At 45.5% G+C, this 27,341-nt stretch overlaps 1 protein-coding gene across 16 annotated transcripts in view; it reads right to left on the bottom strand.

Annotated features, from left to right (window-relative positions):
• Positions 1-2,913: 2,913 nt before the first annotated feature.
• The window catches only part of VEPH1 (ventricular zone expressed PH domain containing 1), a 97,853-nt gene continuing 73,425 nt past the window's right edge, over positions 2,914-27,341 (bottom strand). For 8 of the 16 annotated variants that reach the window (XM_072868544.1, XM_072868545.1, XM_072868551.1 and 5 more), the window contains 4 exons: positions 25,140-25,274; positions 19,593-19,710; positions 8,049-8,185; positions 2,914-3,294 (listed from right to left, as the gene is read on the bottom strand). In XM_072868544.1, the coding sequence (XP_072724645.1) occupies positions 3,058-3,294; positions 8,049-8,185; positions 19,593-19,710; positions 25,140-25,274 (627 nt within the window). In that variant the 3' untranslated portion in view covers positions 2,914-3,057. The other 8 variants (XR_012043526.1, XR_012043527.1, XM_072868546.1 and 5 more) reach the window with 8 other exon arrangements.

The following is a 27,341-nucleotide window of genomic DNA, read 5'->3' as shown; positions in this document are numbered from 1 at the left end:
GGAGCGCTGGCCGAGACACGCTGCAGAGGTCCCCGGGGCAGGAGGTCCCTGGGGCTGGAGGAGGGCTCCAGCCCATCGGCGTTGGGAGGAACCAGCTCGCAGGAAATACTGGAGATCCTCGAGCAAAGCAAAACAAACATACATGAACTCCCGCAGGAGTCGGGGAAGGAGCGCGAGAGCATAAGGAAGGAATTACCAGGTTTGTTTCACTGTCTCAAAGAGCATTTGGGGAAAACGTGGAGAGTTGGAAAAGCAATGATTTGGGGTTGGCCCAGCTGGTGCTCGGTGGCCGAGGAGGAGGACATCTGGGCAGCACAGGCAGGGGGAGGGGGACTTCTCCGGGCTGGAGGGATGGTTTGGAAAGGTGGTATCAGGGCTACGGGTGGGCAGCGTGGTGGCACCCTGCCTTGGTGACATCATCCCTGCCATCATCAGAGCCTCGTCACCTCAGATTAATCCTGCCCCAAACCAATTGCAAGCTTGTTTGCTTTTCTTTCCCACCCTGCACTCACTGCACCCTGCCCATGGGCGAGTACAGCAGAGCTGCAGCGCACAAGGTCTCCGCATCTTTCTGCCAGTTCCCTGGAGCACCGCTGTCCCTCAGGGCCTCCATAAACATCGTCATCGGGTCTGGGAAATGATTAAAAATAATGAAAAAAGAGACCAGCAAAGAAACACAGACATCCCCACCAGTGCAGGCAACTAAAAAGGGGGACACAGAAATAGCAAACAGCCTATTTAGCCTAATGTTTATTGCACTGTAAATGGAACCTCATTGCACTGGTACTTCCCCAAGGTCCATGGTGTTTCTCCCCAAAAGGTTTGATGGATCAGGTTGAGAAACCTCTCTGGAGCTGCCAGCGCCGGCTGCTGTGAGGGACCGGGCAGCCCTTAGCTCTGACCTGGCAGCAGAGCTCAGGCACTCCTGTGGTACCATAAAGAAACTAATTTTTTTCTTATTCTAACTCGAGTAAACGCTCATTACCAAATGTTATCATCTTACCTGTCAGCGTAACAAATTGCAGAGCTCTGGCAGGCTGGAGAGACAAACACCAGCAACACTCAGTGCTTGCAACTTATCAAACTCCAAAGATAAATATTTATCCAGCATGCTACAAGACTCCGAGCTTCGGGCCGTAAACCCTGCTGAACAACCGCACCAAGGAAGCGGGCACCAAACCATCACGTTAAATCACTCGGATCCCACTCCCTCCTCACCTCTGCCAGCCCTCGCTCAGCTTCTTGCCCGTCTGCTCCTCCCCGCGTGTGCTGCAGCAAGGACAGGGGAGGGGAAGGGAGGTGGCCTGCCCGTGGCTGGGCTCCCCGGAGCAGCCGAGCATCCCCGCTCCAGCCCCGCGGTGCCAGCCCTGCCACAGCCGCTGGTGTGGCCCTGGTTTCCCAAAGCGAGAGAAGTTCAACGCGGGCGGAATAACATTTCTGAGCTGTTCCGGGCCCCATTTTCAGAGTCACTGGCCAGCAGCAGCCCCAGTGAAATCAAGAGAGCTGGGAGCATTTAGAATGGTGGAAAAATCAGTAAATGCAGAGGTACGCAGTCATTCAACCTCACTCCACCGGAGAACTGTGTCTGAGACTTAGACCTCGTGGTGACAGCTGAGAACAGGCTTGACTCAGCAGCGCCAGCACTAGCTTTACTCGATAGACTTTAATCTGCATTTATTTCCCAGGTCATTCCTCTTGCTCCCTGTTCCCCAAGCGCTTTCAGTGACACAAAATGTTGCCCGTGTTTCTAATCGCTCTTCAGTTTTCTTGCCAATTCACGAAGCTCTTCGAGCAGGCCCCCGCCGTCAGAGCCGCCCGAGCAGTGCTGCCAGCCTCACCAGCCCCTGCTGCCCTCCTGTCCGCAGAGCCAAAGCCAAAGGCGACGGCCAAGAAAGTCGGCACGAGAATATTTCAGAAAGCAGATTACGTTGCTGACTTTTTAATATGCCGTGCTCTGCAAGGGACTTTCAAAAATGCTGTGGGCTCCCTCCGCTACTGAATGGAAGATACGTATTACAGTAAAAGACATTACAGTTAATTTTTTTCCTGATTTTCCCCACCCCCTTAACTCTCCCTTTTTGGCACCAACTTTTTGCAAAAGATACATTTTTCTACGTTGGGAAATTTCAAATTTTATTTCTCCTCAGTCTTGAATGATCTCCAAGTTAATTTCTTCACCCGCAGACTTCTCGTTAATCCCCCCCCCCCGCCCTTTCCTTTTTTGCTTTCAGTCTTTCCTACTGTGCTTCCTCCAGTTTGGAATGATTTGAGAGTGACAAAGAAAAATCAAATAAACTGGGAATTTTCCAGTTTTGGAGAAATTTTGAAAAGTTACAGAACAGAGAAGACAATTAAAAAAACAAAGGAAAATAAATTTTTAAAATTACATTCAAGGGGGAGAAAGAGCAGGAAAAAGGGGAAAATCAAAACAGTTAAATATTTAAAATTATTTTTCAGCAGTATTAAATCTTTAAAACTGCTCCATTTCAAACGTGAAAGCAGCAGCAAATTTGGTTTTTTCCACAGACACATATAAACAGTAAAAGGATAAAGTACACTGAGATAAAATAAGAAGGAAAATTATCTTTTTACAGACAGAACGCGATTGAGGAAAGCAGAAAGCCCTTGCACACTTGAATGCTCTTGACAGTGTCTAAAGCCACCGAGACCTTGTGCATCTCAGAAGCAAAGGTTGAGGGGCTGGGGTCCAGGTTTGTTTTTAACCACGTCTCCTGGCTTGCAGGCCATTAGCCTGAAGAAAAACCTGCATTTCACATGTGGACATGGAAGCTGCTTCTACACCAGCAAACGTCCCAGTGCCAGGGAGCGCTCCCGCATGGTGGCACTTCATCACCTGGTAGCGTCATCGAGGCGTTAGACCTCTCGTGCTGCACAAAGCTCTCCCTGGTCCATGCCAACAGATGGTCTCCCCCACGGTTTTCCATGGCCCTATTTTGGAGGTAAAAGAGGTCCACGGTATGGCAGTGGGATGCTCTGCGCCAGAGCGGTCCCAGACACGTTTGGTCTGCTGGCACGGCCACGGAGGTGCCAGCAGCTCTACAGGTAGGTGGTGGCCTCTCGGCTCTCCCGTTCTCTAGCCTGCGCGACGGCGACGTTGATGCACTGAAGCCACTCCTCGGCGTTCTTCTTGTCTTTGGCCTTGAAAACATAGGTCTTGCTGTCGGTGAAGATCTCAAAGGCCCGGGGCAGGCTGCGGTCCCTGCGCTTTTTTGCCACCACTTTAACGCTCTGCACCTTGCTGAGCTCAATGGGGCAGTCGTCCGGGTCGTCTTTCTGAAACACAGGGAAGACAAACAGAACCAAGTTCATCCAGCTGAGCTTCCACCATCTTAATAAACAGTTGATGTCTCTAGAGCTGGGCTTGTAAACATCGCTCGTGCAGGCAAATGCACTGATGGGGACTTCCCAAAAGAGCCTTAGGGGAGTTAGAAACCCCCCTCCCACACAGTGCCACGCTCACCTGCTCAACACCATCGGGTTTCACGGGGTCTCATGGTCTACTGCACCCAATGGCCAAGGGTCCACAGCAATGCCCATGAGCTCTCACCCCCCTCAGCATCTGCACTTTGTAGTTCCAGCTTCAGCTATTAATATGGGCTTGGATTTTCCTTTCTCTGGCTTTTAATAAGGGTGATCTTTGTTAACGGAGCCACGCACAACTTGTGCCGATGGCAAATGCTTCCTGAGTATAAAAATCAGCCAGTCCTCAGGGACTCAAGAAAGGTCTCTTCCCTTAAGCAGTGATAAATTGTTCCCTTCCTCAGAGTCTCCACCTGAAAACGGAAGCAGCAACTCCTTTTGTTGGTTTTGAAAACAGAACAGGTACCTTGAGTCTGACCCAGGAACGTGAGGGAAATCATGGCATTTCTCAGTGGGGAATGGAGAATATGGGATAGCTCAGTTGCAATTTTGTTTGAAAATGTATAAAGTAGGTATGTCTAGGAAATCTTAGTGTCATTGTACGAAATATGATGCAGGGAGTGTAAGAGATAGTTGTACCAAGTCATGGAAGTTTCCTGCAGGAGAAGAGATTCGTGAGCTCATAAAAAATGTGCAAATTGGGTCTCCAGGTGAGAAGTTTAAGCCCAAGGCCCTGATTCCTCAAGAAAATTTTGTTTCTCCTGTTGAGCTTCTTATACTTTTTACCAAGAGGAGTAAGAGAGGTTTTCCAAAAGCTTTCTGCTCCTATCATACAGGAGAGGTCTGGACCGATCTGATTGAGAATTAGTAGTTAATTATCTTGCAGGAGCTGAGCACAACTCGGGAGAGGCTGTGGTGTGGGAGCTGCCATCTCCAGAGCTGCTCTGCCGGCCCTGGCTTCATCTGCTCTCCCAGCAGGCCAGGCCTGAAATGCAGGACCAGAACTGGGCAGGGAGACTTCTGCAATAATGTCTCAGTCTTTCTGGGAAGGAACCAGGAACATTTTACTGTTCTAAGGAAAAGCTCATCTGAAAAGACAATCCAAAAGAAGTCCCAAGCCCAATGGCTGTGATTCCTCTCTGGGATTTGATAGTCCCCTACCCTTACCACTGATCTGCCATTTTCCCACATCCATAGCGAATACCCAGGATGAGTTTCCCAACTTTTAGAGCTCCTCTGTGTTGCGTACATAAGTATTATTTACAGTCAAGGTCTCCTACATTCCTGAAGTGCCATAATCCTTGGGCAATCCCCTCCTTTGTGACTCAAACCAGCATTGAAGTCTATCCCTTGACCGGAGCAGCTCTCCGGCAAGAGAGGCTGGCACGAGCCCCTCGGCAGGGCCAGCGGCTGGGTGAGCAGACAGACCCCTCCGGGACACGGGAGGTCTGTGGGCTGCGAATGGCAGCGACAGCACAGAGCCATCGTCTTCCCAGCACATCTCCATCCCCTGGTGTTGCTGTTGCTCGTTCTGGGATGGGACATTTGACTCATTCATTTTTTATCAGGGACCCCATTCCAGACCTGAGAAGTTTTCTTTAAATGGATAATTTCCCCCTGAAATGTTCAGTTCTGACCAAATGACTTTCCATGAGCAATGAAGTTCATCTCCAACTTCACGTGGGAACGAATGTTTCCAGAGCCATCATTGATTCCCTGTGCGTGACCACGGGACCACAGCAGTGGCCCACGCTCCCCGGCTTCCACAAACACTGATTAAGGCTTTATCAATAGCATTAAGCTGGCTCTGCACTTGGGATAAACACTGTGAGAATTTTATCACAGAAAATGCAAAGCAACAACAGACTTGAGAACCAAACCTTTGCACCCCATGAGCCAGACCCTTAGACTTAGAAGCCTATCTAGCAAAAATGATATATTCCCTTCATTACCACACAGTGTTTGACCTCAAGTTGCTAAAGAAAGTTGATTGTACCCTAGGCACATTTCTGTGAAGGAGTTTACCACAATTTTCCAGGAGTTTAGGATGTGGCTTGCTTTCAGACCTCTTATATTTTGGCTTTCTCCTGCCTCCCCTTTACCCACTGCCCATACAGTTGCTTACACAGAGCAAATATTGTCCACATGGTTACTCTGACAAAGGGAAGGTTCATGGTGGGGCTCCAGGAATAAGCAGGCACAGCCAGCTGGCCATCTCACAATACCTCCTCTGTGTTAGCTTTGTATTTTTAAGTGAGCAGCATGTAAAGTCCAAACGCCCACACAGCACCCAGCCCTGCTCCACAATGCCAGAGATGACGGGGCAGAGCTGTCATGCTCAGCCAGGCAAGCACCGTCCGGCCTCGAAGACTGAAACAAGCACCAGATGCAGCTGGGCAGGAGCCTCTACCACCGCTTTATCCGGCCACAGGCTGTAGCCCTGCATCTTGCAATGCTTTTGGCACCGGTACCTGGCCAGCGAGGTGTGGGGCTGGTCCTCCCGCCGGGTGCCGGAGGTGAGCAGGAGCAGACCTCCTGTGAGTAGATCACAGCAGATCTAAAAGTCACACTTTTATCGTCCAAACCATTTATGTGAGGCTTCACACCTCCAGCCCTGCTTAAAGGGCTTAAAATTTTCTGTTTGGTGTCTGCAATAGTCAGCCCAGGGCACGTGCGCAGCCTAAACTGGTGGGCTCAGGGTTGCTTCAGGCTACAACCCAGGCAATGGTTAACAGCAGGACTTGACTCTCAAATTTCGGCCAAAAATGTAGAAATAACAGGATATAACGCACCAGCTTGAAAGACTGATTACCCAGGCGCAATAACCCCACTGCTGTCCCCGGGGGGCTGGACGCCAGCCTGCTATACTGACAAACCAGTCCAGGTATTTGTGTTCAACTTTTAAAAAAAGCAAAGAAGCCTTGGGTTTGCCAGTTAGAAAAGGAAAGTTAATCTATATGAATTACACTGTTGAGCAAAATCTGCTGTTCAACAATCTAATCTGCCAGCTTCACCCGCCTGCCACGCGTTGCACGTTCCCCGCGTGAACACGGCGAGCACTGAGAATGCAAATCCAAGGAGGCGATTTCTGCGTGCTAATTGCATCCCAGGAGTAATCAAGGTATTCTGATGTGCCTTATGCCTGGCTTGTTTGGAGAGCTAATTAAAGCCATTCCGCTAAATACGTTTCTATAAGCCAATCGACTTGCTAAAAACCAACAATTATTCTGGCACTCTTTCAAAAGGGAACATCAGCCAGTACCGAGCTGCAGCTATGGCACACGTATGGATTAAGCTGTCTTCAGAATCTCAACCAAAACACCAGAAAAAGTCACTAGAAAGTAAAGAAAAGGCCGTCTCATGAACTGCTTGCGTTCAGGAGGATTGTGTTGCCCCACGAAAGGCACGTGTTCCTCCTCGGCTGGACACGCTGTTGTATTTCTCATAGCAAAGGGCTCAGGAAGCCATTTAAGCAGCTTAAAGAGCTTTACAAGGTTTCTATAATAATAAAGATTATTATAGAAATAATAAAGATAACAGAAATATTAAGGTTTGGCTATAGTTGGAAGATGCTGCTACTTTTGGATTATCTAAGAGAGAGCTCTTGTAACAAAAATAAATAGATTATTTGGCACAATGTTTGATAATTCTCATTGTGAAAAGCTGAAGAAAAGTAGTTTCTAATAACCGAGAAGTAATAACTGAGGAGGACTGAATTCAATTACCTGCTCCTCCATGCCCTGGGACACACTTGTCTCTGAGCCCCCTCGGTATAAATTTCAAACAATTTCACAGAAATTTCAGCAGAATTTCTCTGAATTTAGATGAGGGTAGAAGTGAAAGCAAAAAACCCTCCGTTCCTTGGGGAGAAAAGCATTTTAGCATCACCTTGCTTTAAACACACTTGTACTTCCTGCACAAATAGCACCATTATAATGCCGTCATCTCAAGAACAGTTATTAATGTACAAAAGCAGGGAAGACTTTCAAACAGGGTGAACAGTTGCTTGGTTTTGGAGGCTGCCCTGGGGTGTTCAGAAGGGCCTGACTTTCCAGATGTGCTGAACATAACCATCTCCCCCCCAAACACTGCTGGTCCTATGAAAACTGGGGATCCAGAAATGACAGCTCGCTTGCAGCATGCTGGCTGTGGCTGCTACCTACCTTGCTGTCCCATGCCATACCCTTTGCAAGTGGAAAAAATATATTTACCTGAGCAGAATTTATTGAATTTGTGTTTATTCAAGGAAATAAAGATTCATTGGTCAAGACTGGAAGCTATTTTTTAACCCACTGTAATTCCTTCAGGAACAGAAGCTTGTGCAATATCCGAGAGGTGACCCTGGGATGCCTCGAGGCAGAGGGGACGATGCTCAGGCACAAGGTCACCAGCTAGTAGGGTATAAATTACTGAGACACGGGAGTCGCAGTGCTGAGCCCTGGGCATTTGTTGCCTGAACAAGAGCAGCACCAATCTAATAGTCTCGAAAATCGCACATTCTTGATCCAGAGAGAAAAATATAACTAAAGCCAGGGAGCAACCCCTTGGCTGAAGTTAGCCATGCGGCGTACAGAGACCACGGGCAAAGCTGAGTGGTAAAAACCTCTGGGAAATGGTGTTGGGGAGGAGGGAAAGAGAGAAATCAAACTGACGGTCTTCTGACTTACGGATTTTCCTTTCCGAAAAAGCAGCTGGTTGCCAGCCAGAGTGAAGTAGCGAGTTTTCCACCTTTTGATAAACTTCCACCGGACTTGCTTCTCTTTCAGCTTGCCTTCAATCAGAGGTTGGCCATCCTGATTTACAACTGGGGAGGTGAACACACAAGGAGGGGGTTATTTCTGTCCTCCAAAGCCAGGCTTTTGCTGCGATGCAGAAGAGGTTTTTTTGCAGTTTAGCTGTGTCAGCTCCAAGACCACATTCCTCCCGACCTCAAGCATTCAGCTGTCACTTCAGAAAGACTTTTCAGCCCTTAGTCATGTTTTGCTTGGGAGGCCTTGCAGATGGAGCTGACAGCTCGGACTCCTCTGTCCATCACTTTTTCTGTTCCTTTAGCCATCACATACTTATCCCCACCATTAGACCTCCCAATTGTTCCTCAGCCCTGCAATAATAATTTATGATTTCATGGAGTTGAAAATAGGCATTTTTGTTGTCTCTGAGGCTTTAATCCACACTACAGAGTTCAGTACAGTTATATTCCTGCTGTGCAGTATTTTGGACAGGAATATTTTAAGGATATCACTCTCCATTAGCTGCAACAGCTTGCTGCACTGCAGCAGCAGCCCTATGGAGAAGGAATGAAGAGCCAGAAGCGGGATGTCCACATGGGGCTGAGAGACTCAGCACCACCCCACGGGAACGAGCGCCAACCTCTCATAGGTAATTCCAGCCCAGAAACGTGATTTTTTGCTGAGAAAGAGGTTGGAGAGTCCCGGGGCTCTGTCTCCCAGGCACGACCCTTCCCTTCCTCACCCTCCCAAGACACAATTCCATCTTCCCTTGGGAAAGGGATGTATTTATTATCAACCCTCCCTTATCAAGCGTTCGAGCAATAACCTAGCCTTGCATTTTGTAGAGGTCACTCCCTGTTACATCTTTATTATCTTTTCTAGTTCTCTCTTCAGGAATATTTCAAAAGTCATTTAACATTAGCAATCTATTTTGTAAAAAAAAAAAATCCTTACAACAAACCCAGAGTCACTTACGTCCTGTAAATCTCACAGCACTGACCGGTTGGGAATGTGATGCTTTCTATTCCTTTTGCATTTCTAAAATAACACTGTTTTGACATCTGGACTGCCAAAGGCCAGAGCAACCCACAGCTCGGCCCCCAGAGACCCCGTGTCTGTCCTGCTCCCTCAGGAACAGTCAGGGTCTTTTCATCATGTTACCCATTGAGGACATCGATGTTTTTACCATCTTGTGGCAAAATTAACTCACAAACTATTAGCGTGTCATTGGCCAATAACACTGCCTCGCCTGTACCCTGGGTGGTAAGAGCTAAAGCGGCATTTCTGCCATGCGTGTGCCTAAATGCCATCCTCGCTGAGCCTACTTTAAATACAAGATGGGCAGCTCTGTCCAAGCCAAAGATAAGGAGGAGAAGGAGAGACACAAAAGCTTCTGTCCCCCCCAATGACCTGCGCTATAGTGCGTTGCCCAAGAATAATCTAAAATGTAATTAAAAATACATAGTGTACAGTATAGAGTTCAATAAAGGTAATGACTGTAATTGGCACGGAAGCAGAAATACAGGCACGCTCGGCTACCTTACCTTCAGCTCAGCCACTTTCCAGTCCACTCATCTTCTATAGCGGTCTGAAAAGTGGTTTCAGTTTGCCTTAGAAAAATAACTTACGTTTGTCACTATAGATTTTCCTTCAATCAACTCCCTTAAAAATAAAAACCAAATAAAGTCTCTAGGAAAGGGAAAGAAACCCTTTTTTTCTCTTATTGCAAAATTATTGCTATATTTAAAATTACGTTCAGAATTCAAAGCTCTGCGTGAATATTGGGAAGCCTCGCACTTTCATTTACAGCGTGTTTATAAGGTTGTGGCCACCTCTACCGCCAGCCCCGTGGCCATGGTGCTCACCTGTGACCAGCACTTACCTCGGCTGGAAGCGTGCGAGGTTTCGGGAGCTGGAAGAGCGTTCCCAAACCTTCACGCGAAAAGGAATTTTCCAGCACAAGAAAAGCCCAGCAACCAAGGGGATCACCACGGGCTTTAAACCACGACCGCAGAGCAACCTCGAGCCACTGCCCTTCACGTACAGAGCAAACAATTTAAAAATGCTCTAACACCACGGCTGGGTTTCCTTTTCCTTTCTCTTCCATTTTTACACTGATAGACAGGACATGATGGATCAGATAGACTGAAGAGCAGTCCAAGGCGTAAGCAGTCAGAGAATGGATGTTTTTTGACGTGATGTTTGATTTGGAGCCCTTCCCAGCGTCTGTCAGATGGTCAGTTATCCTCTGGCTGGCCGTACTTGCATACCTTAGCATGAAAGTTTATCCAGTAACGCTTTTGCTTGAAAGCGTTTGCTGTCGTCTGTGCATGAGCCTTTCAGAGCCCAAAACGCAGTAGGTCGCTGTGATGCTGAGGATGCGAGGTGAGCAGGGTGGCCAAGCGCAGCCACCAAAGGTAGCACCTGGGGTTTCAAAGGCTTTATAGCTTTTTGGACACGTACCTCCCTTCACTACCTCCTGTCTGGTAGAGGAAAAACAAACACCACAAATACAGTGAATGAGATTTAGATAAAGAGTGTATTTTTTCCCCAGCGTTGTTTATATTGGCAGAGAGGCAGGCTTTGGGGGTCTTCAGTGTGTACTATTTCAATTTCCGCAAGAAAGTCTATAAATATTTCTGTCTCTGTAGATAGGGAGTTTTTGGAAGGAGGTGGGCTGAATGAAAAAGGGGGTGGCCAAGTTTCGGCTTTGATGGGAAAGTGCAGCTGTGATTTCCACGATAAAAGCAGGTCGTGCTCTGCTCCTCGCAGCCCGCTGCATCCCTAGTTCGACGCAGCAGCTCTTTCCTGTATATTTTCATGCCAGCACCGATGCGTTACACCACCCAATCCGGCCCAGGACAAAGTAAAATAGAGGCTTGCTTTCTCCCCGTATAATTTTTATCACTGCAAAATGGCCCAAATTTACAGGGAAGCTGGTGTGGGGCTCCACCGATTTCACAGCACACTCTTTAGCAGGACAGAGCCACATTTTACAGTGTGCCCCTTAACAAAAACTTGGTAATTGTGTTAAATATTGTTCTCAGAACTACTACAGATACACGTTTTCACTCACTTTAGAAATTTCCTCAACTGACAATCTTTTCTCCCCAGCCTTTCAGAGAAGCGTGGTCAAGGTGGGGGCCATTTTCAAGCCAATATTCAGTTTATGTGAAAATGGGACCAAGAAAATGCAAAGCTGAGGGGATTTAAAGTCTTCCTTGGCCGTGAGGATGTTATGACGTTATTGCAAAGATGCGATAGCTCTTTGGTGAGGGCGGCCGCCGGCAGCCTCTGTCCTGCCTCCGCGCCCTGGTCTGCTGCCGGGGATGTGCACAGGAGCAACGCTCCACATGATGGATCTGGGGCTGGATACTACGTCTGGGGTGGGGCTTTTTAAACCCTCTGCTGAACAGGCTGTGCAGGGGGGGTGGAAAAGGCGACGGGGAATCTCCCTGCTCTGTGGCAGGGAAAACCAAAACAGGGCAGACCAAAATGTCCAAACTCCATACATCCCTGCGCATCCCTGACGTGCGTTTCTGAAGCACCGGTCCAGGGCAGATGCCTTTGTGAAGGAGCCTCGTGCCATGCGGTCTACGCTGAATTTACGCTCATATAAAAGATGTAGAATTAACTGTCAACGAAGCGATGGCAAAAAAATCCTGCATAGGCACACGCCCCATTTTCTAGACAAGAGAAACAATATCCTGTGGCAAAGCTCCCTAATAACAACTAACCCTGTTCAAACAGAGCAGAAAGCAGCCGAAATCCAGCTCACACAGGTAACAAGATGCGCACAAGATATCATCAAGTACCACTGAACAAAAAAGTACTGGAGAAAATAATAATCCATTTTGAGCAAAGAAAAAAGCTGGGGTTTTTTCAGATAAATTTGTTTCTGCAAAAAAACTGGGTCCATCAGACTTGAGATGAGTCTTGGCTTTTTCACCCGAGCAGGACCGTGCGGTCATTTCTGCCTGTGGCTGCGCTGGTGTCCTGTTAGAGGGGACACCGTCTGCCAACAGCAGCTTCACGGGGGAAACGTACTGGGAACAGAAGGGCTGTCTTTCTTTCTAAACAGCTTTCTAAGGCTGTATCAGGTAGTATGAGGCATTTCTGCAGCTGAGATTTGCTGGGATACCCATAATGGTCATCCTTAAGAGTCATTCCTCTTTGGGAGCTGAGCAAAAGGACAGTCCCACAGGGCCGGCAGCTGTCTAGCAGGCCTGAGTACAAGTCCTCATGCTCTCCTACCAGCCACTTCATCTTCTGGTGACTTTGTATCCCATTTATAAAATCAGCATTATAATTTGTCAGATTTGTGAGAACAGATTAAAAGTTTTAAATTTTTATAATTAAACAGCATCTAAGCTGATATTTGGTTATTGTGCAAATGCCCCATCAAATTTCTAACTTAACAATGTACAGGGTAATATCCCTGTTATTCCCATAATTTGCCATTCACATGTGCACTCTCTTGGTGGAGGATGTTTTCTCACCATGAGAATATGCAGTTTGCTGTCAGGAAATTACCATCGCAGTCGCATGTGGGTGATAATAACAGGGCATGGCTCCATATCGTCTCCCAAGATGAAGTGTCAGAACCGCTATGACGAAGTCTACCCAGTGAGAGACAGAGAGCAAAAAGCCGTGAATCTGAGAAACTCAAACCAGCAGCACCAAGTAGCAGGCTGTCCTGGAGTGTGCATAAAAGAAAGAGGAGAGAACTTCACTTTAATAAAAAATGACAAAGATAGGACAGGAAAAGAAGTTTTACTCCTACACGATAACAATAAAGAATTCATAATGTGCACAGTGACTTTCAGAGCATGACGACAGCTGCATAAACATCTAGATACAGCAAAAGTAGGACTTGATATGAAAAGACAATTGCTCAGTGGTTGGGTCTTGTGCATCTGCATGGCTCCTGGTCGCATGGGAATGGCTTCAATACCAATTCCAGTGCAGTAGGAACATGCTTTAACCCAAACTAAGAAGGTGTAAAGCACACAAAGTTTGGGGACCAGAAGATACTGAGATGGTTGGTGGTCAGGAATGCAACGTGGGAAAGGAAGTGAATGTGCAATTTTGGCCTAAAGTGGGTTTTTATGGCCAAAATCTTTCAAAACCAGGATTTACTAAAGAAATGCTGATCTCTCTTTAAGCACCCGGTGGCTGGAAGCAATGCTAACAGTGCACTTCTCATGTACATCCACAAAGAAGCCCATGGGGAATTCTGATGTCAGCTTCCAAAGTCATCGTAATGAATCTGATGCCAGTATGTCTGAGGGTCTGATTAGAAGAAAAAGATTCATGAAAGATAAGAATGAAGCTCTTTTCCAATATTTTTCTAAGTTCTTTTGCTTATTTTCATTGCGGTTAACTTCACAGAATCACAGAATAATTCAGCTGGAAGGGAGCTCAAGGGGTCTCTCGTCCAACCTCCTGCTCAAAGCAAGGTCACCTATGGGGTCGGACTAGGTTGCTCATGAATTTATCCATCCGGGACTTGAAAATCTCCACAATATCTCTAGGCAAGCTGTTCCAATGCTTGATCATCCTCATGGTGGGAAAGCTGTCCTTTGTAGCCAGTCTGAACCTCTCTTGTTCCAATTTATGCCTGTTGTCTCTTGCCCTCCCACCACACACTACTGAAAAGAGCCGGGGTCTGTCTTCTTGGTGACCTCCTTGTAGTTATGTAGACTACTATGAAGACCCCCCTGAGCTCTGTCTGCACCAGCCCTTGTCCCTCAGCCCCTCCTCACGGGGCAAGAGCTTCAGCCCCCAAGTATCTTGGTGGAGCCTGTCCCAGTCCTTATTGGGACTTAGTCACCACTGTAGCCATTGAATGCCTGCTGTGTGCAAAGTAGGAGTAAGTGCATGGAGCTCTGTTAGCAAGGGGCGTCATGAGTAAATCCATACTGCCTCAGAAATGCAGAGCTTGACTCTTCTGTCTGAACTCTTCCCAAAACCAAATTCAGTAGGTGGTGACCCCCGCTGCTTTCCATGGCAGAGCAGCGTTCTATGAAAGAAGCATCTGCACTTCTGATACAGTTAGAAGATTTTTTTTAAAATGCAGTCAGCTGCCACTTGGGGTGTGCACATTCCTTATACACCTATTAGTTATTGGAAAATTATGTCTAGTTTTGATTTCTTCACCTTGCATGAATAAGGACAAATGAAAAGACTTCAGAACAGTGATACAAGAATGATTTAAGACTGATTTTCATATGATTATTCATATCACGGGAAACTAATGAAGTGTATTCTCCTTCATTTGCCCAAGCAAAGATCAAGATGTGACATGATGAAGTCCACAAATAGACATTTTCTGCGTAGCAGGGAAGGGCATAATGTGATGCAATGTTTAGAGATAGACTAGAAATTAACCCACATGTTAAGAGTGTGGTTAAATTACCTGAGCAACAACTTAGGCATGTCATGGGTTCTCCTTCACTTGACTTTTAAAAATCAAGTTTAGACATCTTTAGAAAAATATGCAAAAGTAATATGGATCAAAGAGAAAACATTTCTTTGATATAAGCATTATTGGACTAGATTCTTTGACTATTGTTTTATAGAAGGTCAAACTAGGTGATCACATCATCTCTGGGTTTGAAATCACCGTGTGGTGGTATGCTGACATGTGTGATGAGATCTTTAGCTTGAAAAAAAGAGTTAAAGGATTGAAAAGTTTATACTTACTATATATTTGTCATTACTTTTTTTTCCTGCAGAACACACAATAAAGCTAAAAATATTACCCAAACTCAAAATGAAGAATTATTTACTATAATATCTGTTGCTTCTTAAACCATCTCAATATAGAGACACTAACTCCAAAATCAATTTAACCCTGAATAGTACCTGTTGATGTAAGTGTGCATTGGAATTATTTTTTATTAATTGCATCTTGTTTTCTTTGCAGAACTGCAATGCATCAAGCTTTAAGTAGTTTGGGTACTGAATAAAAAGTAAAAAACCCTCCAAGCTCTTCCAAGATGAACTCAAGACATAAAAACCAAAGCATTAAATCTTGCATTTGATGAAACATAAAATCATCCACAAAAATTCAGTCCAGTCGTGAATGATCTCAATGATAATAAACTGCTCTTAACTTGAAAGAATGGAATGTGTGGGTGGCAAGCAGACAAAGATAAATGCAATTAACCTAAAGGAATACGGATTCACTCTCTCTCATTAATCATCACATTTGGTTTTGTTGAAAACCTGGAAAAGGACACATTACTGAATGCCACTTCTTATAATTTTCAAGCAAGCATTATAGCTGGGGTATTTCAGTTCACTAGATAATCACCACTGCTAGCAGAAGATAAATGTATTCAGAAGTTAATATGGTGTAGGCTCTTCTGAGTGAATTGCTTTTTTAAAAAGGAATTCATAAAAAACCCCTCAGTTTTACCCGAATCATTGCCCATGGGCACAATGTCTCTCTGCAGCCCACAGGGATTACTGCAATTTCTTTGTAAGCTTCCAGAATAGGGAATGTACTGCAATTCTCTCTCCAGCTATCAAGTGGTTTTACTAAATTTTTTGTGCAAGAGCTTGTGAAGCCAACTGTCAATACAGGAGGTTATGTTGAAATGAGGCTCTTAAAGGCCAGTTTTTCCTAACAAGAGGCACACACTGCATTTACTAAAATTTCAAATGCCTTGTATCTGTGCTTGAATGGTTGTCATTTAAAAAAAAAAAAAAAAGCATAGCCTGGTTTTCCTAGCTCTGAGACCAGCTACACAGTCAGGGCACATACGTGTATTTGAGCAGATGAGTGGGATTTGTGGGAATGCTCTTCCTGGGTGGCAGGAAAAAACAATTCAAGATGATTTAACAGCACTTCTGGAGAAGTGCGGTTGTATAAGAAATGCTTTGCAGTCAGAAGAATGCATGAGAAATATTCAGACTTTCTCTGGGTTAATTGCCACTTTGAGTACATCCACCGCATTGCTTAAGCATAACTGCCTCTTTCCTCACAAACTCAGTCTCCAAGTGTAGTCCGGCTCCAAAAATCCTCCCAGCTACATCCAAAAAAAAGATCATTGATCTGGCATCCTAAGGCAAGATCGAGGCTTTCAGGCATAATGGTTTCCTAAGTCTGGAGGATAAATGGCATCTTGCTATGTGGCATCCAAACAATGCAACAAAACCCAACATTAACGAAAAACAAAAGACAGTAATAGAAAAAGAATTTGCCTCTGAATTCCTTCTTAAAGAAGAATTTGGTTGCTAAACAGCATTGCTGAGAGAGAGAAATTACTTTCTTGTCTTTCAAAAGTATTTGAGATTTCCAAGGGTCTGTCCCACTGTGGAATGAAAATAAAAGATATTTTACAGCCTTTACATTTCTTACCTATTCAAGGAGACCTCTGAATCCTCTTTCTTGTCTCAGATCTTATAAACCCCAAAAGACCCTGGAGTGTCTCCCACTCTGGTAGGACTTTTCCCAGCTGCCACAGCTCTACATCACTGATACTAAGGTGAATTTGTCATTCACCTGCCGAGTTTTATTCCATTGAGCACTATCTTCCATGTTCCTTTCCTACACCTGAACTTTTTTATGACCCATACAATACTTTATTTTCTTCGGCTTCTAAAGGCTTTTAGAGCTGAGGAGCAAATAATGATATTCACAATGTGCCTTTCTTGCAAAATTTTCTTTAAACTGAGACAAAGAGAGTAATTGCTCATAAAAAGGACAGTTACAGTCCAAAAATATTCTGTGCCTACTTCCCCCTGTTCCTGACCATCCTCAAAGGCGTCCCCGAACTCTCAGCCCTGGCTCTAAAACAAAGGGTAAATGGTGATTTCGTAGATGCTGACATTTATTAAAGTCTCCTCCCTCCTCTCCTGGGCTACGGCAGCAGAGACAGCCCGCTGGCTGGGCTGGGCAGGGAGGAGGACAGGCTGGAAACCTGTGGGCAGCGATAACCCTGCAAACTCCAGGCACCACCCTCGGTCCCTTCAGTGCTTGAGGAGGAAAAACCTTCTCCAAAATGTCCAGGCATCCTCCGTGCTCTTGAGTACTCGTGGTACTTGAGAAAAAGCAAGCAAAGTCTCAAGTTATTGAATCTGCTGAGAAGGTAGCATTTCATTTAACACCTTAGTGCTGTATTTGCATTTTTTTCCATCGGGCTTTAGTTGACATCATACAGATACAAGCTAGAAAAAAGGTAAATCTAAAAAAAAAAAATAAATATTTGTTTCTCCACTCCTAGAAGAGGCAGTATAATTTACAAGGGCCTGTATAAGTACCAGCATATGGGAATGCAAGTCTAATTTGTACCCGGACCTGCTGGGTGACCTTGATCAGGGCAGACCCCCCCTCGCCCAGCTGGCCAAGTGCTCTTGCACTCACACATCTCCACGCAGAGTGGATTTTGGCACTTCTTGGGAAGGGCAGAACTGCTGCGCTGCCGCATGGACACCGCTCAGGCTGGAGGGCAGAGCTTTGGATATAATCCCTTCCCTCGACCCCAGGGTGTAAAGGGAGAACCGTATTTACATGCTCAGGGAAGTGGGATCAGCGCGTGCGTTTCATTGCAGCCTTTTCTCAAGCAGCTAGGGGAAATGGTGAACCCTTGGGAGCGACGTGACCTTCTCCCTCGTCTCTGTGGGATATTGCAACACCAAATCTACAACCTACAACACTGCGATGTGATTTTTCACCAGCCTGAAACAACAATGAATTAGCGAGAGGCGGCGTGCCAGGCCCCCCGCCGCAGGCGCTCCATGGCAGGCGTTGCGCTCCCACTTCCCGAAGACCATTAGTGTCAGGCAGAGCATACAGTTTACCCTACTCGAGATGTCAGCTCAAGTGCTCTGCAAACAGACTCAAGAGACTCTTGTCAGCGGTACAGAGACGGTCCCCGCTTTCATAAGGTCTTTGAGTAACCAAAGAGCACTGAAGAGCTCACTGGCAATTGCTGCCTGCTGTCGCAGTCTTTTATTGCCATTTGCCTTGAGTTCAGACCCATTGGAAAATACCAGCTCTATACTGGTCGTACCGGTGGGGTCTGGATCCCTGTCCCAGATCCCAGTCCTGGCAGCAGCGCCACGGTGCTGTGCGACACGGACCTCCCCGCACCTTGTCCTGCTTCCAGCCCTTCTTAGACCTCTCCGTGGAGGACGCGGCGCTTTGGCAGGAGAGCAACAGGGAAGCGAGGCGTCAGCTGTCCTTTGGTGTCTCCAGACTCGTGTCATCAGCAAAGCCCACGGCATCGATAAGGAAATGGTGCCTCGTCACCCCCAAGGTTTGCCTTTGCCACCTTCATCTGGTCTGTTGGCTCCAATACAGCTGTCCTCCCAGCATAACTAACAGCTTGCTACAAACACTCCCCTTTTTGGACTAGTTAAGTGTCTTTGAAAATTCAAACCAAAGCTATTTCATGAAGCTTTGAAATTTTAAGCAAGACAGACTCCTTTTCCTTGTAGCTTGACATACGTCTATCACTGATGTTATGGACAAACTACAGCAAGACCACAGTACTGAGATGAAATTTCAGCTCAAAGCGTGATTTCTTTTATGGTTGTTGAGTCCCACGAGAGTTGTGGAAGGAGAAAGATGGTCAAACACCCATGAAATGAGCATGGGCAGCCCAGCCTGCAGCAGAGGCTGTGCCACTCTTGCAAGACTTACTGAATTCAGGGTTGATGAAATATAAAGAGATGCTAGCTGTTAAAATAAATAGCCAAAACAGCCAATTATTCAAAGGCTTGGCCAAAATATTCAAAATTCTTGGCCAGAATTGTGCAGGCTTTTACAGAGTGGCAAAAACATCTAAGAAAAAGGCCATTCCTCTGAATTTCAGTACGCTGATCTAAAACACATGGGTATCAGAAGGCTTCAAAAAAAAGGTCACTAGAATCTTTTACCTGGGAAAAAGTATTTTCCACTCACCCTGTTTTCTAATATAGCTGAAGTATTATGGCTGTTCTTAAGCATTGCCTTGTTCCTAAGACGACACGTACTACAGATTCAATTAAAGCAAATAATTCTGAGAACAAAGATGACATGAATCGGGTGTCATATCTAGGCCAATGTCCCCTGACATGTGGCACCTGTGCAGTCTCCAGAGGACCTGGGACATGGTCCAGCAGATGCAGCTCCTTTATCTGGACACTGCAAGATGGGTGCAGATCCCTCCCACTCCCCAGGCATTAGTAGTCACGCAGATTTATGAGTCTACATTAATTTTGGATTGTATCCCTCTAAGCATACACCAAATAAGGTTTGTGCTTGACACTGTATCTCACCAGAGATGCTGAGACAAGAGGAGTTTAATGGAGAATTCCAACTAAAATAGACACTGCCTGTGCTATGCTGGAAAGTTTGCTTTCCCTTTTCCCCAACCTCTGCCACCATCACCAGCGACACAGCGTTATCTGTGAGCTTCGCTCCATCCTCCACCCACCCCAGCTCCACCACCACGCGCAGCCCACCAGCGACGAAGGCAGACCACTTACCTGTTGCCTTTTCAGGGTTATTGCACATGAAGCACTGCCAAGTTCCTGCTTCCTCGCTGTAGCCGAATAAATCAAAGAACCTCACTTCTTCCAGGTGCATCTGCACGTGGTCCAGGTCCTAGGCCAATAATGAGAAAAAACAAACTCACTCACAAGGTGAACTGCTGTACGGTTAACAGCTTGTAACCCAAGATCACAGAGGGATGCACAGCGGGCGCCAATGAGTGTCTCCTTCCACATGTGTCCTGTGGGCAAAGAACCTGCCAGGGCAAACGTGCAAAGCAGGATGTATATCTCTCTCCATCATCAGTAGCAGCTTGCATATATATATTTATAAAAATATATATATAAAACAAGTCTGTAGGAGGCAGAGGACTGGTCTGGGGGTTTTTTTTGCCTCCTGAACACTGCTGCTAGCAGTGCGCTCAGCACGTTTCCCACCAGCTGAAGCACCTCGATTACCTCCAGCCCTCATCTCAGGATTTTTTTCAATGATCCACAAGGTAGTGGTCTCTGCTAACATGCTACAGTGCTGGGGACTTCCTCCTGTCCAACCGGATCCCCCATCAGAGCAAGAGTTAGTGGCTGGGGACCACTTTATTTTTATTTTTTCTTTTTTTTTTTTTTAAAGAAAGAATAGAGGCTCTGAACCCAGCCGCCTGTGAGAAGCACTATCACAGATGTTTAATGTGAATGTTAATATGAAGAATTCCAAAACCCCAGCAACAACAGGGCTGATTTATCTCACACAAAACACACCCAGGTAAATGTGACGTTATTCTGCCAGTGACAAGCCAGGGAAGTAAGGATTATGCATCTGCAAAGTAAACTGAACGTCTGACTTGATCAAAGAAACCTACAGAAAGTGTACTTGCAGCTTCAGGTATGAGAAAAGCCAGAGGGTACTGGTTTTGAGGCAATTAATAACCCTGTATAATTCAGTGTATTTGAAACCCTGTTATTTAATTTTCAAACAGATTGTGATCTCCCACTTAAAACAAACGTTGGTGTTAAATCAAGTTACTCACTGCAAACAGAAAGGGAATTGCCAGGACCGCTCCAAAAACACTCCTATTTATTTGCATGGGGTCTTCACAGATCTGCAACACTGCACGCAGCAGCCCAAAGAAAACACGAATTTACGCAGTCAGTGGGGAAAATACCATCCCTTGCCAGGGACATTAGTTCAACGCATTGAACGAGGCTGTGCAAAGGACAGAGTTGTTCGATTCGGGCCTTTTAAGACAAGCGTTAGGGAAGGACAGGGAGCAGGAGGCCGGCTGGCTCAAGGAGACCTGGCAGCATGGCGTCTCTCCTCCACAGCCTCTTTCAACGTGGGAAATGGCCAGGAAACAGCTGTTTTCATGAGAACCGAAATGCCGGAGACCACTTCAGACCTCTGGCCATCGCCCCAGCTAACAAACTCAGCTGAGCCAAACGCCGAGTTTTAACTTAACAGGGGCTCTCAGATGCCCACACCCTCTGCATGCTGGAGGCCATCTCCTGATGGATTTTAGGCTGTCTGAAAGAAAGATGGCAAGGCAGAGCGGGGAGCATGACTCCCATCACCTGAGAAGCTCCAAACAACAAAGGTTTTCTTCCATTTCCAGCAGCAACATGCAGAGAAATGGGCTTTACAACACATGGGAAGACAATGATCACACGACAAAGCTCCCGGACACACGTTGGCTTTGTTTGCAAGAGGGTGCTGCAGGGCAGCAGCCCCATGGCCAGCTCTTCTCTCCACCCTTGCATGGGAGATAAGCGGCCAGGCTGCAGCAGAGAGGTCCCCCGCACTCCCTGGATGCCACGGTGGGCTTCCTCGTAATGCTCGGCTGTGCAATTCCTTATGCCTCGTGTGCCCGTTCGCCAGGGTCAGGGCTGCATCCGTACCTCTGCGCAGCTGGCTGCTGGGCTGCCCTGCCCCAGCACGCTCAAACTGGCTTATACTGGGGATCGTGGGTAAAACTTGATTATTTTGCTCTGTAAGTGCTCTTTATACATTGCTGAGGTTCTTATTTTTCCCCAAAGAGGAATTCTATACATTCGAGGAAATTAGCTGGCTGCTGTGCTGTGTAGCAGGAGTGCTGTGCAGCTTCACTCCATATTTCTCCCGCCGGTCTGTGGGTAGTGGATCGGACAGTCTGAGGCTCCCTGCCTCCCTTCAGATACTTCGTGTGTGGTGTGGGATCCTGAGAAGATGCCTCCCTGGGCAGGAGGGCTGAGTCCTCAGGAGGGACAGACCACAGCAGCCACCCAGGGTCTCCTGTCCTCTGCGGGCTCCCGATGGAGGGGCAGATGTCCCTGCGAGCAGGGGACAGCAGAGCAGAGCACGGCCAGCAATGTGCCCTGCCCCGATGTGCCCTGATCTTCCTCCTGCTGTGGCATCTGGGAGGACACAAGATGGGCAGAATACCGGTGGTACTGCTCTCAGTGGGTCTGGGCAGGACATTATAAGGGCACGTGGATCACGCTGAACAAAAAGCCTAGGAGCTTCTCCATCCTGTGAAAAATCTTTTAGTGGCTGCAATGAGCCAACTCGAGACTGCAAGAGAACAAATATCACTGAAATAGCAATGCAGCAATCTTTCTCTTCCACTCTGTACTCTAGTACGCTTGAAATAATCTGCAATAAGCCGCATTTCAGGAGGGGAAGCACAGGGTAAAAGCCTAATTGGAGAGGAGAGATTCATCTCATCCCGTGCTCCATCATCTTGAAAACTTCAGTGACTCCATTGTGAAAACGTGGTGCTTCTTTCTGCTGTGTAAACTGAGACAGCAGACAAAGGAAAGGGAAGAACAGAACTAACAATGGCTTAAAAATGTTAATTATTCTCTCGCAATGCTGCTCAACAAAAGACTCTCTTAAGGCATCGCATGGGGCTCTTAAAGTAGTCACCATCTCACTCTTCTGACACAGCATGAGTCAACACAAAGAATTCAGCAACGAGCTCAAAACCGGCTTAGTTTTTGTAACGTGGCCTGCGTGTACTTTGATAAAGAACTATGAAGCAACCGAACGGAAATCTGTAAGGATGTACATCTGGAAATGCTTTACTTCTGGCACATCTTAAGCCGTGTTATATAAATATTTTTTGTGGCACGAACAGGCTGCCCAGTGAAACACAAAATGCTTTCTGTAAGACAGGTATTCGCTGCAATTCCTTGCACACGCATCCTGGGCCAAATTCGGAAATCGTTTACAGTGACGTAAATCTGAAACTATTTCTCAGAATTTCCTCTGGAATAAATCATTGATGTAATAGATTTTTCCCCAGGTTTGCAAAATACTTTAGAATACATATTGAAAAGAAGTCTAAATTCATTTACTCTGGATTAGCCGCAGGGTCACAGGGCAAAAGCGGAGCAATTGCAGAGCAGTGTTGCAGCACGGACCTCGCTGTGGTTCCTGTTAGCTGCTGGGGGTCGGACCTTTCCCACGTGCTCCCAGCACAGAAATTCCTCAGTTCCGATAAAGCATTCAGACATTGCTGTCACATGACGCATAAAACTTAATATAAAATATAATACAGGATGTTGACACTGCATTTATATCAACAGATTTCAAAATATTTTAAATTAAAAGTGCTATGCTTATTGAAACAACCACACACCCATAATGTTACTTCCTACACTACTGGCAGAGGACTAACATTGACATCTACAATAATTTTGTCAAATCATTCACAATATTTGAAGTCCTATTAGCAATGGGAAGAACTTTGCAACAAAAATTTCAGATTACTGCAGAAGCTTAGTCTGTCAAGCAAAGTAAGGACTAGGTTATGCTGGGAACGCTCTGGCTAGATTTTTTGGGAATGTACAAGCTAAGGGAAACCTTCCTTACGGCAGGCCTAGGTCTCGCTCCCAGAAAACTCAGTGGGACTTTTCTCAGTAAACTGAATGGAAACTGCACTAGAAACAAACGCACATTCTGTATTAATAAGCAAAACCAAATCTGAGAACGTAAATCATCAGCGTACTGCGGAGACCAAGACTGAATATTAAAGTCTTTTACCATTTCAGATGCATTACATCTGCCTGACTGTCTTCAGCCTCCGAAGGCTATTAGGCAATCTGCAGCTCCTGGAGTTTCCAAACTTCAATTCACTGCTTAATTCATTAAATCAGTGAAGAGCAGTATCTCATTTTCCAGCTCTGCTATTTTGGGAACTCAAAGATACTCTTGCTGTCATGGAGTGATGAAAGTTCCCAAAACAGGCCAAATGCTAGCATCTGAGCAGTAGTAGGATTATGCAACAGATGTGCTGGAGACTAATCACATTTCTAGGGCACTGGACATGTTTTGTAGACTTTGTGTGCATGATGTACTCCATCTAATCCTACCCATGAAGGCATGCTCTTCCTTAAGCTCTTTATTCACCCCAAACTCTTTTACACTCCACCGGTTCCGACTTTTGACTAGTAGATCTTGGCGCGGGCTCAAGTTAAGCCAGTATTGAACACAAAAGCCGTTCTAATGCCTTCAGATGAGTCAGGCTAGGATTTCATTAGCAGCTAAAATACTTAGTGCAAGCTCCACTGTGTCTAAGTAAAACTGGCCCATAAGCTGGGTCTCAAATGTGGGGATCCCCTACTTTTCTTACAAGCTGCAGCAGGAGTTCCCACTTCAACGCAACATTATCTTGGGGGTTCAGAAGGTGTTTCTAACAAAACTCCTGTTTTTAAATCAGCCATAACCTTAGTAAATTAATCTTATTCAGTCAGACATCTTCATGCGTACAATATTCTGAGAGAGACTATTTTAAAATCATGTTTGACAATTCATTTCACCCAATTGAGCTGGATGGAGATGTTCAGGAATAAACAGATATTTGTTTTAAGTCCTACAGCGTCCTTTTCCAAGAAGCCTGATTAATAGCTTTGAAATAGCGTTTGCTGAAATCCTGGAGACAGTAAACAGCTTTGAAAAGAGTAATCTTTTAAACTGATGAGGGTAACTAATGGTGCATGTGCAAACGATCATTTCCATAAAATCCAAGCCTGCGTTTAACTAGGTGAATTTCCAAGTGGCCGCCAAACAGTCCATAGTGGCAGCTAAACTGAATCTAGAGTTTGAAACTGCGAGCAGGAAAAAATCCATATGTAGCATCACTAGTTTTCATCACGTTGGGAACAATCCACAGGAAGCATGTAGGAAGGGATGGAGAACAAGCCTGGAGACCTTTCAAAGCACAGTACAAAACAACACTGAGGAGGCTGAAAATATAATGGCTGGTGAACATTTTTCAACATCCCCATAAGCTGAGTGCTTCATATAAAAGGGAGGTCAGAGGCACGCACTATGGATCATCGTATGGCCATCCAGGAGAAGAGGATTTAGCATGGCAATAAATACAAAAGCTCAGAAGACGACAGAGCTAAGGCAAAGAAGGGGAAGGGGCAGAGAAAGGGGTTTTGTTTTTCATGATTTGAGCACAGCAGAGACTTGCTGTAGCTATTGTAAAGGCCTTTGTACAGCTGTTCTAGAAGTCAGGGCAAAGTTCTTCTACTATTTTTTTTTCTGAGAAAAAAAAAAAAGCTTACCTTTTGGTGTGGAAATGTAGACTGGATCATGGCAGTTTCAAAACTGTGTGTCCCCTTGAGCTGTGTCTTCTCCCACAGGGCCTTAAGGACTTGCACAGAATTACTGTGTATGGACAAAGGTTCTGCAAACAAGCTCTGAAGAAAATGTTGAAAACAGGATTTCAAGGACTTTTTACTTGGCCGTTAACAAAGAGCATCTTGTTCTTACAGTGGGACAGCCATGCGAATGACCAGCGATTAGTTCATTCCTTTGTAAGGAGTTACGATGGATCAATACGCACACAATTAGATAAATCTTCAAGTATTTAATTTCCTTCGGGGCTTTTTTTATTGTACATTACATGTCTTTAAGGTCTGTGGCTTACCAAAGATTATCTATTAACTACCACTACGCATAGCGAGTTGCGTGTCATTTTGGTACTGAAATGCTAGTTTATCAAAATGTTAGCAGCCCTGGCCTCTGTGAACCAGGCGTAGATCTCAGCGACACACATCTTTTTGGAAAAGACAGGTCATTTGCCAGTTAATGCGAAGAGATGCTTAGCACCGCTGCAGGTTTGTATATGTTTATTTGGACCTGACTGCAGCTCTCGCTCCTTGTGTGGGGAAGAGTAACAGCGCAATGTCTGCGACTGCACTGGACAGACAGCGGGATGAAATGCAAGAGAAAAAACTCCACAGAACACATTCCACACAGGTTTTGCTGGCAGAGTACAGGAATTTTCATCCCCTGAACATTCACAAAACAAGACGAAACCTGTGTTGGGTTGGGCACTCTCACCTCCAAAGCTCCCTATTTGAAAGGACAGCAAGGACACGACCTTATGCTGCCTTGAATTATTCTAGTATTTCAACAGTGTTAAGTACTTCATCATACAAACTGCACACAAAGCCAATGTTACAAGAACACGACTGCACTGAGAGAGCTTAGCGTTCCTGCCTCTACTATATCTGCTACATGATCTTGTAATTAAAAAATGCATTTGCATGCAGGAGCCAAGCTAAGAGTACACAAACAAATCTGATTTTCCGTATTTCAAGTATTTGATTTTGCAATACGAACAATGTCCTTTTAATGTAGGTTTCCTGGATGGACATTCCTTCTTCCCTTTCTAAGGAGAGACCCAACAATCCTAATCGCACTGTCTGGCATCCAACTGACACACTTCAGTGAGACTCAAACCAGGAATTTTTATTGTGGCTGAGGCAATGCATTTTTTCCAGCTAAGCTGTCAGAAACAGCCGGATCATTTTGTCCAAATTAGAAGGGAGAAGCAGGCAGCTCCAGGCAGCCACCTGGCAGGAGAAAATGGCAGCCCAATTAGTTTGTGTTTGGCAAATTTGTGAGCGACTCTAGGGAAGGTGTTAGAAGGGGACACGTCAGGCAGCCCCTTGCTCGCTGGTGCTACCACAGCGGCGTGACACTGTCCCACCTGATGAGGGAAATTAAACCATAAATCATATAGCACTAGAGGATGATTTTAATGAATGAACCTGTGAAACTCAACATCCTGTCTATCACGTAACCTCTCTATCATCACCCCTTATTCTAATTTTGTTCCTTTTGTTAATCATCACTTAACTGTAAGACAATTTCTCAGCTCTCCGCTGACATACGCTTCTCTTCCTACTGCCCTCCACTATAATTTGCTGTTTCACAACTTCCATCCAAGGGTTTCGAAACATGATATAACTATTCACTAATATTTTTTAAATTAAATAGAAAGCAGGGTCATGAAATTCATACACCTGAGAGAAAAAGGCTCTCTTCTTGCCTTTCCATTTGCAGAATGCAATGTCAAACAGACTATGGAGCGACTGGTAAAAAGAGGAATAAAAATATGGTAACTGGTATTGAAATCTTCAGAAACTGTATATTAGCCGCCTGTCTGTGAATCTATGACAGATCTGCCGAAAACTACATTTTTATCACCAGCCTTTCATTTAACTCATTATTAACACACTATAAATATATTTTATGTCAAATTTATCTCTTGTACAATTTCACAGGCTTAAATAACACTATCCCAGAGCTGAATTTAGTGCCCTGTATTTAATTTAATAATATTTATATATCCAGTACTTAAAAGCTTTAGGATTTCGAACAGAAGAAAAACATAAATTATCTGACGTTAAACACCATCCTGATGCACAGCAGGCTTGAACACTTGCTGCAACACAAGAGGAACCTTTTTTTTTTTC

Source organism: Ciconia boyciana, chromosome 7 (assembly GCF_034638445.1).
Source record: "Ciconia boyciana chromosome 7, ASM3463844v1, whole genome shotgun sequence".
NCBI lineage: Eukaryota > Metazoa > Chordata > Aves > Ciconiiformes > Ciconiidae > Ciconia > Ciconia boyciana.
The sequence above is the reverse complement of the archived record's forward strand: the minus strand, read 5'-3'. Positions and strand labels throughout refer to the sequence as shown.